Genomic DNA, 15506 nt, shown 5'->3' on the forward strand with positions numbered 1-15506 from the left:
CTCCCCTGTAAATTCTTAGGTTCTTTCCTCTCCCAATCCCCTTTCTACTCTCTCCCTCCAAAAGCTAGAGTTTCTACTTCTCAGGCCCTCTGGAGAAAGTCGTGACTCGTAGTTGTGGTTCAGAGTTCATTGCACGGGGAGCAGTGACATTTCTGCTCTGCCTCATAGCCAATGACATTGAAGAAAACTGGCCCCTCACACACACTCCATGGCTAGAGATGAGAGAAATTTTTCGTATGTATAAGAGTATATTTTTATACATTTATACTGTATAAAAGAGTATCATGACACTCAAGTGTTTTAGCCCTATATTTTAATAGGGCCTCTGGTAAACCAGGTATCTACACTGTTTGTCAGGATGGTGTGCAGTCTCTAAGTTAATGTTTAGGGAAGTTTACTAGGAATATCACTGCTGGGGCAGGATTTCGAGGACAAACATGATCTCTCTCCCCCAAAATCCATAAAAGGCTTTGATAGAAGTATGTTAGGCTTAGGCTTATTCTCTATTCTCTGTTAGGCTTATTCTGCATAGTTTGAGAGAATGATACCAGTATCAATGAGAGGAAATTAAGGAGAGGCAGCTTTTCACCCAGGAGAAGACAGAGATTCCAAAAAGAGAAGCAAAAAATAATTTTGATGTCCTTCTCAGACCCAGTGCTCCTCCCCACTGAATGAATTACAGGGACCATCTGTCCAGGATTTCCCAGGACAATACAGATTTCATGTGATTATTTGAATTAAAGGTGATTCATTAAATTTATACCAAAGTATAATTTTGATCGTGTTGTCTGTCTGACACATCACCCAGGGAAGAAAAAAAAAAACAACTTTGATTACATTAAGCATAGTGATACTTGGTTTGCAAACAGTGTGAGATTTTTATACTAGGTAGGAGTTCAGACTCACAGGGGTCACAGTCCTCAGAATCTATGATAAATAGGATATTGGTAGTGATTTAGGGTGATGAAGTACACAAGAATCAAATAGAGAACTCCTTTACCTTTTGATCCACCAATCCCACTCCTGGGCATATATCCAAAGAAAACTCTAATTCGGAAAGACACATGTACCCAGTGTTCATAGCAGCACTACTTACAGTAGCCAAGACACGGAAGCAATGTTCAACAGATGAGTAGATAAAGAACATGTAGTGTATATAGTGGAATATTACTCAGCCATAAAAAAGAATGAAATCACTCCATTTGTAGCAGCATGGATAGACCTAGAGATTATCATACTAAACGAAGTAACTCAGACATGGAAAAGACAAATATCATATGCTATTACTTACGTATGGAATCTTTATGATACAAATGAACTTATTTATAAAATGGAAACAGACAGATATAGAAAACAAATTTATGGTTACCAAAGGAAGAAGAGGGGAAGGGATAAATTAGGAGTCTAGGGTTAACAGATACAAAACTACTATGTATAAAATCAACAGCAAGGTCCTACTGTAAATCACAGGGAACTATATTCGGTATCTTGTATTAAACTGTGATGGAAAATAACCTGAAAAAGAATATATATATAACTAAATCATTTTGATGAATACCAGAAATTAACACAACATCATATATCAACTATACTTCAATTTTTTAAATAAAGAACTCTTTTTCCAGATTCTACCACTGACTGGTGTCAGCCTTGGCCCAACAGATAGTGCCTGTGTTCTGAAACTTATTAAAATCCGTAGAAGGAAGGCAGAACAATTGGGAGACAGCGTGAGGTGCACAGATTGGACACCTACTATGTGTTTTGGCAGCTGAATATATTTGCAACTCACTGTCACAAAACACAAATTTTCTAATTGTTCACTGCTGCTGCTGCTAAGCCACTTCAGTCGTGTCCGACTCTGTGCGACCCCATTGACGGCAGCCTACCAGGCTCCCCTGTCCCTGGGATTCTCCAGGCAAGAACACTGGAGTAGGTTGCCATTTCCTTCTCCAATGCATGAAAGTGAAAAGCAAAAGTGAAGTTGCTCAGTCGTGTCTGACTCTTAGCGACCCCATGGACTGCAGCCCACCAGGCTCCTCCATCCATGGGATTTTCCAGGCAAGAGTACTGGAGCGGGGTGCCATTGCCTTCTCTGAATTGTTCACTAATTAGCATGAATTTTTTAAATATAAAAGAGCTCCTACAAATCAATAAGAAAAAAGAAAAAAAAGGCCAGTGACCCAAATTAATAATAGGCAAAAGAAATGTACAGATATGGAATAGGAAATATTACCTCTTATACATTTGAAATTATGCTCATACACAAAAGAAATTCATTTTAAAATTATAGTAAGAAATACATCACACCCTTTAGGATGGATACTAAAGAAAAGAACTACAGGGAATAACAAGTGTTGGCAAGAATGTGGAGAATTGGAATTCTTGTGCACAGTTAATGAGAATGTAAATGGTATAGCCATGGAGAAACAATATGGCAGTTCCCTCAAAAATTAAAAATAAAATTACCGTACGATCCAGTAATTCCACTTTAGAGTATATACCCCAAAGAAATGATAGCAATGTCTTGAAGAGATACTTGTACCCCCATGATCATAGCATAATTCACAGCAGCCAAAAAGAGGAAGCAACTCAGATGTCCATCAACAATCGAATGGATAAACAAAATGTTGCATTTGCATACAATAGGATATTATTCAGCCTTAAAAAGGAAGGAAATTCTGACACCTGCTACAAATTGCTTGACTCTTGAATCTTACATTATGCTAAGTGAAATAAGCCAGACACAAAAAGACAAACATTATTTGAGTCTACTTATATGAGGTGCCTAAAGTAGCCAAATTCATGGAGATAGAAGGTAGAATGATGCTTCTACAGAGGGACAGAGGGAGTGGAGGAGTGTGTGGAGTTAGTGTTTAATGGGTATAGAATTTCAGTTTTGCAAGAAGAAAGGAGTTCTGGGGATGGGTGGTAATGATGGTTGCACAACAAATGTAAATGTGTTTAACATTACTACACACTTTAGAAATGAGTAAGATGGCAAATTTGAAGTTATATGTATTTCATGACAACAAAAGAGGAATTTTTAAAAAATTACAATGAGATGTCATTTTAACCTTCCCTGTTGGTAAAGATCAATATTAAAAAGCAGAGACATTACTTTGCTGACAAAGGTCCATCTAGTCAAAGCTATGGTTTTTCCAGTAGTCACGTATGGATGTGAGAGTTGGACTGTAAAGCAAGCTGAGCACCAAAGAATTGATGCTTTTGAACTGTGGTGTTGGAGAAGACTCTTGAGAGTCCCTTGGACTACAAGGAGATCCAGCCAGTCAATCCTAAAGGAAATCAGTCCTGAATATTCATTGGAAGGACTGATGCTGAAGCTGAAACTCCAATACTTTGGTCACCTGATGCTAAGAACTGACTCGTTGGAAAAGACCCTGATGCTGGGAAAGATTGAAGGCAGGAGGAGAAGGGGACTACAGAGAATGAGATTGTTGGATGGCATCACCAACCCAATGGACATGAGTTTGAGCAAGCTCTGGGAGTTGGTTATGGGCAGGAAAACCTGGTGTGCTGCAGTCCATGGGGTCGCAAAGAGTCAGACAGGACTGAGCAACTGAACTGAACTGATTGGTAAAGATTACAAATTAGAAATCTTTGTTGACAAAATCTATATGAAAATAAGGACATTCATGCTGTGATTTTGTTGGTTGGAGCATAAGCATCTAGTTTTAGGGGAGAACAATTTTTCAATATGTGTGAAGATTAAGATTGAATTTGCTTTTTAACTTTTTGGTCAAGCCATTCTGCTTCTAGGAAGATAGCTTACTCTCACATATATGATTTGGCATATGATCAAGGCTCTTCATTACAGCAGAAGATTGGAAAAACTCAAATGTCTATCGATAGGGGCTGGTAAAGTAAATTATTGCCATCCAATTGAAAACACCAGAATAATATGCAACTGTTAGACCGAGGATACCCAGTATGTGTGGACACAGAAAAACCTCCAAGGGAGTGGTTAGTGTGCAGAACTGCATTATAGTGTGCGAACATTTGTGTTTTGTAATAAAATGAAAAAAAAATGGGTCTCAGTTTTCATTTCACTTTGTCTCAAATAACTGCAAGTAGAGGCAAGAGACTGCTAACAGGTAATAGTGGTCACTCCACTTATTGCTATGGGGAGAAATGAAACTGCTAGGGGGCAAGGTTGGCAGGGAGTTGCTTTCCACTGTTTATTGCCCTTATATTTCAAATGTAGTACTATGAGCAGGTATGATCTATTAAAAATTTTTTATTTAAAAAAAAGAAGTTACAGTCCAGAAGGAAAGAAACATAACAAATACTTTTGGCCTAAAGTCATACACTGATGCTATGGGAAAGGAAAGGAAAGTAAGAGTGTCTAGCATAACCCACAGGCATCAAGGATGGCTTCTAGACAAATCACCCACAGGGAAGAAATGTCTGCTATTGGATCAGGAATAGTTGTATACTTTCATCTGAGCATCGGTTTATTTTTATCTCATGGACAGATCTGGAAATTGATTCACCAAATAGATTTTCCTTTTCACTTTATCTGTTAAAAAGTTAACAAGCCAAACTTGCGACCCATACCATACAAAGTGGGCAGCTTTCTACAGTAAGCATTTAGCTTTGGCATTGTACTTGACTCCGTTTTGTATTCCTGCATTTGGTTTGCTTTTCCCATTTGTAATGTTGGTCATCTTCCCTACTCTATGCTTCCCCGTAAGCCACTCTACAGCCTTTTTGGTTTAAGTTGGGGTCAGTGGGTGAATGAAGAAAGATGGTGGGCAGGAAATGAAAAGAGAGAGCATGGAGGTTATAGAGCAATACCTATCGTTTTCCTTGGCTCCATCACATAGATTAAGCAAACACTCTAGTACTGGAAAATCCCATGGACAGAGGAGCCTGGTAGGCTACAGACCGTGGGGTCGCAAAGAGTGGGACACAACTGAGCGACTTCCCTTTCACTTTCTAGTACAGGGTTATCCAAGTGGGCTCCTTAAGGAGCCCACTGCAACATTATCACCTGTGAGTTTGTGAGTCATGGATTTCACTCAGTCTAGTAATCAGAATCTCTGTGGAAAAGGCCCAAGAATCTGCTTTAACATATCCTCCAGATAATTTTTATGCACATTTATGTTTGAAAACCACAGGGAAGCCAAAGAAAAATTGATTTCTAAACATGAAAGTGAAAGTCGCTCAGTCGTATGTGACTCTTTGAGACCCCATGGACTTATACAGTCCATGGAATTCTCCAGGCCAAAATACTGGAATGGGTAAACTTTCCCTTCTCCAGGGGATCTTCCTAACCCAGGGATCAAACCCAGGTCTCCTGCATTGCAGGCAGATTCTTTACCAGCTGAGCCACCAGGGAAGCCCAAGAACACTGGAGTGGGTAGCCTATCCCTTCGCTAGAGGATCTTCCCCACCCAGGAACTGAACCAAGGTCTCCTGCAGGCAGGCAGATTCTTTACCAACTGAGCTACCAGGGAAGCTGTATATACGTTCTATTTGTCCTACCATACCCATCTATTGGTCAAGATAATAATGCTGCTGTTGCAGTTTTAGTTGCTCAGTTGTGTCTGACTCTTTGCAACCCCATGGACTGTTGCTCACCAGGCTCCTCTTTCACCATGGGATTTCCCAGGCAAGAATACTGGAATGGGTTGCCATTTCTTTCTCAGCTACTGCAGTAAAAAACTCCCAAAATTTCATTAACTTAACACACCAAAATTTTATTTTTTGCTCACATCACAGTCTAATATAGATCACTGTGGGGTGTTAAGAGCTGTTTTATTAATTTGTTCAGCCAATCAGCTTCTTTTCATAGTGAGGCTTTACCATCTTCTGGCTGCTTGGACTCCTCATCTGGATCCTCTGCATCAAAGAAGGCAGGGGGTGGAGGCAAGAGAGAGGCTTTAGCGCTGTGGTACCTGGAAGTAACGCCCATCTTTTCTGCTCGCAATTCCACTGGTCAAAACCCAGTCACATGGCCTACTTGTGTGGGGGTGGGGGCTGGGAAATAGGGTATGTCTGTAGGGTTAGGAGAAAAAGAAAATGGCTCTGATGAACACACTGTATCATCTTTGCCCCACCCATGGGCCGGAGTGAATTTTCAAACGCCACTTTGTCACATTTTGGTTTCATTTTCTAATCGAGTTTTATCTTCTCTGTTTTAACTGTAGCACCATGGGACTGCGAAACACTCTCATTGTGATGGCCCTCCTGCTTTCTGGTAAGCACACTTTTGGCTTTATAAAGTCCTAGAATCCTCCTACTGTCTCCCCGTGAACCTGAAATGCAAGCTGGGGCCTGAGACTTGATGGGTTTTACTCACTTTCTATTCAGTGTACACAAGACCACAAGCCAAAAAGACTTTCATGAAGAAGAAGGAAGCATCAGAATTGAGAACAGGTATCAGCTGATGACGGGTCCAACCTGAGTTGGAGCCCACGCCTTCTGCCATCTTACGCCTGTGGTTCTAGATGCACAGAGGAGGGCAGACTGGACTGTCCAGCAGTGCCCAGGGAGCTAGGGGAATGTCCCTATTCTGACATGCCTGAAGCTTAATTCTTTTGCTCCTCTGTTCCCATTGCTGGCATTTTCACACCTTTAGGAAATGACAAACTGGCTTCTAAAAGTCTCCAGCTACTAGCCATCATTGGTTTTCTTCTTCTCAACCTTCCCTCTCCCACCACTCCTTCCCCCTGTTCTTTCCCTCAGCTTGCACCCATAGAACATAGTTGGCACTGATTACTGGGAGGATCAAGGCACCCAGCCCTGCAACCACCTGATTAAATGCCCTTCAGCTAATCATATCAGCTGATTTACCATCAAGCTAAAGGGCTAAGCTTCAGGGCTTCTCACCTGCACAGCTCTCTCCAAGCCACTCCAAGACCTCAGGGGGAGCCCTAACAGTGTGGTCATGGGTCTTAGATCTTGGTAAAGTTTTCGTTAGTAAGGTATTTTAACCACAATAAGTTAAGACCACTGTCTCTTTCCACTGTGACTTCTTGACTTGTCTCTCTGTCACATTCTCACCCTGTTGAGCAGTGTTGCAGCAGCCATGGGCATTTTGTTTTGTGTTTGTATTCTTTTTCTTAAGGAGCTCTTCTCTACTCATAATAAATTTTAGTAGTGTCAGGCCTCAGAAAACTCGGACCCTCCCTGTTTGCTGCTTTCTCTGAGTTTAGTTTCATCAGTAAACTCGGGCTGGCCAAGGTTCTTGCCACCCATCTTGGGACTGGGTGCCCTTCCCCTAACCCATCCCCTGACCCATCCTCTTCCTGCTGTTTGTCTTCCTGACCCATCCCCTTCCTGCTGTTTGTCTTCCTGACCTTTCCCCTTCCTGCTGCTTGTCTTCCCCACCCTCGGCACTGAGAGGGAAGCGTCCCAGTCCTGGGGTGGGGCAGACGGGGGAGGGGTAGCCCACCTGCTGTTTGGCTGCAGCAGAGCACAGTCTGCCCCTAACTAACTAGACTGGCCACGAGCTCACCTCCTCCCAGCGGCCACACATAAGGCCCTTGGCCACAGACCTCGTCCCTGCTGTGGTTGACAAAGACTCTCCCTCAGATCGATGCTGGCTGGGATGGGCTTTTGGGGAAGTGCTTTCTGCTTAGCACCCTGGAGCTTGTTGTGTCTGTGCTATAGACATGTTACCTGATCTACAGATGGGCTAACTGATCACTGACTTGGGTCATAATACTAGTTTTCACCTCCCAGGACCAATATGATTTGCTATTTTAACTCTTGGGAAGGTAGAAGTTATGTGTGAGTAGGGACAGAGAGAAAGGGGTTGAAGCAAAGCTTTGGAGAACATTATCCAGCAAGAACCTCTTCCCATTCCACTTCTAATTTTTTTTTTGACAAGCACACAGATGTATTGTTTACAAAAACTTTGTGCCAGGTACTGTTCTAGGTATTTTATAGATATTAACTCATTTAAACATCATCATAACTCTGCTTTAGGTCTTGTTAGGATTCCCTATTTTACAAATGTACAAACTAAAGCCCAGAGAGGTTAAATAATTCGCTTAAGACAACATTGCTAATAAGTGGCAGAGCTTGAATTCAGACCCAGCAGTACAGATGCAGCATCTGTTCACTTTACCTTGACATGATGCTACTTCTCCTAACTCTTGCTAGGGAACTCCCCATAGTAGTAGGATTTGTCCCTTGGGCACCTAAACAGGTTTGATAGATCATGTAGCTTGTGCCTCAGTCAAGTTCACCATTTTCCCATCAAATACATCCTCCAAGTTCCCTGCAGTCAATACCTTAGCTGTCCCTACAGCTTGGGCCCTGGGCTTTCTCATACAGTGACCAGTCCAGGTCTTATGACTTGGGAGAGAAGAAAGACAAATGGCCTAAAAACAAATTTTCAGAAAAGTCTGAATTGAGATATCATTCACCCCTTCTCCCCCTAAACTTTCTGACTCTGCCCATGGAAAGTGAAAATAAAACTGAAAAACCTTACCAAAATTGAGTCCAGGTGTCACTTCTGCCCTTGCTTTGTGTTTGAAACTGCTTGGACACTTCCTAACTTCTGAAAAGAGTTATCAATACTGAAATTAAAAAAATAACTCCCCCAAATGGAAGTTATTTAAGCTTTATGGTGATGAGAGTAGTTATGTTTTTGGCAGTACAAATTTAAAGTGGGATAGAAGACAGTGACACTTAATTAGAAGATAACATTGCCAGTACTTCACACAGGATTAAAAATGGCAACAACAACAAAACAGATTTCATTCTTATGTAAAGAATGAAAAGGAATCCATCTTAATCTCATCTTCCTTCTCAGGGCACATCTCTGCTTGCTGGGTTGGTAAGCAGTGACTGGCTCATAGGCAGGCATCCAAAGGGAGAAAGGGGATGCAATTGACCCAGCAAAAACACAGGGCTGAATAATTCATTTGACAGCAGATATAAAACAATGCAGTGAAATAATTCTGTTTCTCCTTTTCCCCCTAATATGTTTTGTGTCTTCCCCTAATCATGGAAATCAGACAATGTATTTGCTGACTCTGCCCATGAGGCAAAAATTGAATGAGAGTTTGAAACTAAAAGGGCAAGAAGGCAGCCTTCTTGCAGAATTAGATTATAATGTGTATTTATTAGATTATAATTTGTGTTTAGATTATAATTTGTGTTTATTAGGTTATAATTTAACTTCCCTGGTGGCTCAGACGGTAAAGCTAAAGGTACCTCTAATTGGCCAGTTCTGTTTGCTGCAATCCCAGCACCTCCAGTAATACTTAAATCTGGAGTCAGAGTGGTATTTGGGAAATCAATAGTTCACACATCAGGAGGAAGTTTCTTCTTAGTTTGACTTCTGAAGGATGTTCTCTTATTGTCTGGAGGTTCTCTGGGTCCTAGGGCTTCTCATTTCTCTTGAACAATACTTCTGGTTGAACAATTAATATACCAGGAGTAGTTGGGGGTTCGTCCTTCACTTTTAAGAGTTACATAAAATTGGCTCAAACCTTTGTTTTGTATCTGGTGTAAAGGTTTATTGTTTCCCGCGGATTCTTCCAGATTCTTATATGGATGGTTGCATGTTTATATGGTTACTTTGACTCCCACTTCCTGTTGCTGTTGACAGTGGTCACTGTAATCACAGAGGTGGATAGATAGTTCAGACCTAATTCCCAAATTCCCAAAGAAGTGTCATGAAGCCTCATGGTTCTCCTTCTGGAGTCACTCCTTTAACATTACGGTACTGTTTCAGGGGTCTTTGAAATACATGTATGCTTCCCAGTAGGGAGTATCTTACTTCTGAAGTAGTGGATCATTTTAATGTTTAGTAGGTTCCAGAGAGAATGGGCTGTCTGACAAGTTAATTTAGTGGAAGATGGTCACTGAATAGGGTAAGTATAGGGTTGATTGGGAGCAGGGGTGGTATTTGTAGGGAACAGAGAGGTTCCAATGGCAAACAAACTACTTTAGGAAGAGGCAAGAGTTTGAGAGACTGTAGCTTGTTTTTCCTTTGGGAGAAATCTTAATACCATCTCCAAAGTATGCAACTCAGGATTTCAGTCCCCTCGGTATGTTGCGATTCACAGAAACAAAAACACTTGTAGCCCTTCCTTTATAGCCATTGCCAGCCATAGGGCCAAATTCCAGGACCTCAGAATTACAAAAAACTCTTTCAACATCCTCTAACAGTATTTACCCATTCTTGGTTTCATTTTCACTTTCTTTCATTCCTTCTCCCTGTACTATTTAAAAATCACTTCTCTGGTCCTTACAATAATGTAACAGGCAAGAGAGTAAAAATAGTTACCTATAGTTGTAACCACAATATACATGCAAATCCCTGAATATGTTTTATTCAGTATAGTTTCATACACACTTTCTCAAGTTTCTAAGTTCTTTTCACTTTTATAATTTTTGAAACTGTTTTAGTCCAGTTAGTCAAAATGCTGTAATTTGCTTTATTTGTATGTGTGTGTGTTATTCATTCAGAAGTAACTGCCCCCGTTGTCTTATTTGATTTATGGTTGCTGACGAGTTTTCATTCTAATTGTCATTGTTTTATAGGTGTTCTTTCTTCATTTTTTTTTTTTTAAGAATGATTCACTTCTTATTTGTAAATTTGAAAAAGTATTTGATGTTTTTTGTTTAGCAGCTTCACCACAGTATATCTTGGTGCAGATTTATTGTCATTTATCTTCATTTATTGTCATGGTACTGAGTATGCCTTTCTGATCTAAGGACTTGTGTCTTTCTCAGTTTTGAATAATCACAATCTTTATCTCTTTAAATATTGTTTCTCTGCCATTCCTCCCATTCTCTTCTTTTAGGAACTACTAGTACTTCTCTCGGAGAAGGCGATGGCACCCTACTCCACTACTCTTGCCTGGAAAATCCCACGGACGGAGGAGCCTAATGGGTTGCAGTCCATGGGGTCGCTAAGAGTCGGACACAACTGAGCAACTTCACTTTCACTTTTCACTTTCATGCATTGGAGAAGGAAATGGCAACCCACTCCAGTGTTCTTGCCTGGAGAATCCCAGGGATGCGGGAGCCTGGTGGGCTGCCGTCTATGGGGTCGCACAGAGTTGGACACGACTGAAGCGACTTAGCAGCAGCAGCAGCAGCAGTACTTCTCAGACTAACTCCTCTGGACTCTTAACCTGTTTTTCCACATTTTCATTTCTTTCTCTCTCTGTGGGAGCAGAGCAGTCAAGGATCAAGTGGATCAGCACAGACATGGGGGTCTTCAGACTGCTGAGGGCACTCTGATCAAAAGGCTCCAGCAGTTTTATGGACCCTGGGGAGAGGTGGAAAGGAAGGATGAGGGGGAAGGGCTCAGAATGGAAATACTGAGTCTGCTGGGGAAAAGTAAGCCTGCAAGGCGAAAATGTCTCCAAACATAAGGCAGCCTCAGCAGAGGCATCTTAAGAAGACCTTTGCCCAAGGCCCCAAATAAAGAAATTGCAAAACAAAGGTGCCTGGGCTACAGATACAAATATGTAAAAGAGCGTGACTGGCTGGTGAAGGGAGCAAATCCTTGACTGCAACTCCATTCCAAGACTGCAATGTCTTCTTGGCTGTGCAAAAAGACTGAAGTGGTGAGGCCTTGAGATAGAGTGTGCCTGGCCTTTTGGAGGAATGACAAGGAAGCCAGTATGGCTGGGGCAGAGTAAGTAAAGGGAAGACGTCTGAAAGGTACCAGGGATCTGCTTACGTAAGACTTCATAGGTCACGGGAAGGATTGGGGTATAGTTCTCAGTGTGATGAGAAAGGATTTGGATATAATTTTCAGAATGATGAGAAGTCATCAGAGACTTTTGAACAGGAGTGTTATACTATCTGAGATGTATTTTTAAGGATCAATTGGGCTTAAGGAATTAGATTTGGGAACAAGGGTAGAAGTAGGAAGATAAGTTAGGAGGCAGTTGCAATTATCCAATCAAAAAGTAGTGGAGGTTTGACCTAGGTACTATCTGTAGATACAGTGAGAAATATTCTAATTCATAAATATCCCAATGACGTGGGAGAATTTATGGAGTGGTGGTAGGAGAAAGAATAAAATGAAAAGGTAAGAGGTGGTGGCCACAAGGTGAGATGCTTGCTATTGAGAGTTTTTAGGAGGTGAGGTGATAACAATAAGATCTGAATTCTGGTCCAGGGAGGAGATGGCTGAGGTAGAGAAGACAAGATACTGGAGGAAAAGAGGACAAGAAAGAGAGAGGTTGGGCATTGTGTGCAAGGGGCTGAAATTACCTAGACAAAGGCAATGATGGGGAAGCTAGGTGCTCAGATCTTCAGTGAATAAGGGGGTGCCTAAGACAAGATGGATAACAACAGCTATGAGGGGCAGTGGGTGGTATAATCTGAGGGCTTGGACTTGTCAGGAGCTGAGTTTTTTGACATGTAATGATATTTTTACATTTTATCTTATATGATATTTCATATATTTTAATAGATCATATTTCATATAATATATAGTATAGTTATATATTTTATAAAATATACAGATATTATATACCTATAATATATATACATAACTGTGTATGTATTTATATCTATAATGGGATCCACAGTGGGCATGAGATCAAGGCAACGCTAGTCTTAACAGAAATATCATCTCAGTCATGAAAACTCCTGAAGAACCATCCCTGCCCTAGTCACTACTTAAGGGGTGATGAGAGGAAACTGACCAGGATGTCAGAGTTTGGGAAAGAATGGAGTTTCAAGAAGGAGAGACAGCCAACAGTGCGGTGTTCAACAGTGTGGTCAGATAAGATAAGGTCTAAAAAGTGTTCTGCATTTAACAATGGGGGGAAGCCGATGACAACACTTGCCAGGGAAGTTTCATCAGTGAGGTGGAGACAGAGGCAGGGGTGGAGACAGCAATCACTGCTTAGTCTTTCAGAATGTTAACTCTAAGAGGAAGAGGAACTACAGGCAGTAGCAGACGGTACTGCTGAAGTAACTGCTGGGAGGAAGGGAGAGGGTTTACCAAGTAGAGTGAGCAGCCCAGAGGCCAAGTTACGTGAACTAGAGACATGTGATTTGTAATGTCACCAGTCTATTCAATTGAATAATTTTCTCCAGGAGTGTTCAAACATTCAGTCATGAGAACAGATATGTAGATCAAAAGTAGATTGTTCTCGGAATGAAATCTGCACAAAAGGGCAAGTTTATGGAAGTTGCCTGCAAAGGAATGATTGAAAAAATATACTATAGCTGCACTATCCAATATGATAGCCACTAGCTACATGTGGCTATTTAAATTTAAATTAGCTAAAATTAAGTAAGATGAAAATTAAGTATCTTAGTCATACTAGCTACCTATCAAGAGACTGCTTTTGGAGAGCACTGCATTATAGGGTATAGACTGGATAGAGTTGAAGTCATGAGGAAGTTGAGGAACAGATGAAGGTAATCAAGAGCAAATTTTGGAAGGTGATATCTTGCAGACAGCGATTGGCACATTGAGGTTTAAGATTATAGGGACAGAGCTATTCTTAGCAATAAGATCTAGGATTATGTCACGGGAAAGGAGTTGCTAAAATACCCTGTGGATGAAGATCTTTCAAGTGGCAAAGATCAAAGAACATTGAGGCATGGTTGCTGGTAAACTTATCCATGCCAAAGCCACCTCTGATATTTGATAGGAACAATTGATTAGAAAGAAAGACCTTGCATCTAATGCCAAAAATCTTCAGTGAGTAAGGAAGTAGTGACAAATGATTAGTAGCTAACAGCAGTGAAAGAAGAGAACACCTCAAAGAGGGAAGAGCGTTACTAAAGGTCCCTGTAAAGTGTCATAAAACAAGCAGTGGCTGGGGGCAAAAGCACAACCTTATGGGAAACATTTGATGAAGAGGTTGAAGACATAAAAGAGTTTATGACAATGGAATGACACTGGCAGAGCTTTGAAGGAAGTTTAGTAAAAGAAGGGAAATTCATGAGTACAGACAAGCATGTAATATGAGGAAGAGATGACCTAGAATACATAAGATATGCATTTGGGTAGTAGCTGGGGGAAACTGAAGTCCTGGGTGGGGTCAGAGACCTCACAAGTTTAGAAGACTATAGTTTCTGTGTGCCAGCCAAACACTATCTTGGTGATAATCCTCAGCTGATAAATCCTCAGACTTTATCAGCAATGTCTTCCTGATAGAGGCATTTTTGAAATGTCTCCAGCTGATTTGGGAGACGTCTAGATGGATTCTTGAGTGACCGTCTCCTAACATGTGCTAAGTGCTAAGTCACTTGAATCGTTTCTGACTCTTTGCGACTCTGTGGACTGTATCCTGCCAGGCTCCTCTGTCTAGGGGATTTTTCAGGCAAGAAAACTGGAGCGGATTGCCATTTCCTCCTCCAGGGGATCTTCCTGATCCAGGGATCCCTTATGTCTCCAGCACTGGCAGATGGGTTCTTTACCACTAGCATCACCTGGGAAGCCTGTTATTACTAGACCCAGACCATTTCTATGACTCAAGTGCCAGGGAAGAGAGAGAATCTCAATGTTTAACCTTCAGGGGAGCCCAGTGAGTACAGTATCTGGGTGACTTTAAGTTTAGGGTCATAACAGGGGAAGCCTGAAGCCACTTAGAGAGAGCAGACTTTGAGCTAAATCTTCCCTATATCGTCAGAGAAGTGATTCACGTGCATATCTCTGAGTTAAGTCATGGAAGCCAGTGGTTGGTGGGGAACTATGGAGTCTAAGTTGTGAAATACTTTCAGTTCCACTCAAAAGGGACTTCAGAGTGATTTCCACTCCAGGGTAAAGAGAGAAGGTTTGGGGAGGGATGGGTGGAAACAGGTTTTTCCTATTGCATCATCACTCTTTTCCACTGGAGACAGAGAGAGAAATACTCTCCTGCGGCTTTTCAAACTGGAGGTCTATCACAAATGCAGACTGACTCAGAAGGTCTGGGGTAGGGCTAGAGATACTGCATTTCTGACAGCCCCTGAGTGACGCTGGTGCCTTTAGAACACAGACCACCCTTTCGGTTGTTAGATGAGAGGGGAGCGGTTGGATGGGTGGAAGAAAAATTCCTTCTTATCTTTGGGAGAGGGAGCCTGGGTCACGGACGCGTCTGTCAGTGGAGAGAGCAGGCAGGCAGGAGATGTTACTGTGAGGCTGTGTGGAGATGCAACCCTAAATCAGGAAGACAGAAGAAGCCAAAGGCAAAGTAATTTCCCTGCTAGAGACAGAACTGACTGCTGAGTAATAATATACCGTGTCAGTTAACTGACAGAATCTTCAACCATGTATTTGGTTTCTCTACTAGGTCATCTGCTCTATATCATATGGCAAATCTGTGATAAAACCAGCATGAGTTTTCCCAGAGATAGTTGCTAGAAGCTTTTACAGCAGGTGGCACCCTTAGATCATCATTCAGTTCAGTTCAGTTCAGTCGCTCAGTCGTGTCCGACTCTTTGTGACCCCATGAACCGCACCACGCCAGGCCTCCCTGTCCATCACCAACTCCTGGAGTCCACCCAAACCCATGTTCATTGAGTCGATGATGCCATCCAACCATCTCATCCTTTGTCGTCCC

General features: G+C 41.7%; 1 protein-coding gene across 20 annotated transcripts in view; it reads left to right on the forward strand.

Moving 5' to 3' along the window:
- The window catches only part of CD86 (CD86 molecule), a 66768-nt gene that overhangs the window by 31012 nt on the left and 20250 nt on the right, over positions 1-15506 (forward strand). For 19 of the 20 annotated variants that reach the window (XM_012174287.4, XM_027969414.3, XM_012174398.5 and 16 more), the window contains exon 2: positions 6171-6220. In XM_012174287.4, the coding sequence (XP_012029677.1) occupies positions 6171-6220 (50 nt within the window). 20 annotated transcript variants of the gene reach the window in all.

Source organism: Ovis aries, chromosome 1 (assembly GCF_016772045.2).
Source record: "Ovis aries strain OAR_USU_Benz2616 breed Rambouillet chromosome 1, ARS-UI_Ramb_v3.0, whole genome shotgun sequence".
NCBI classification, from domain to species: Eukaryota; Metazoa; Chordata; class Mammalia; order Artiodactyla; family Bovidae; genus Ovis; species Ovis aries.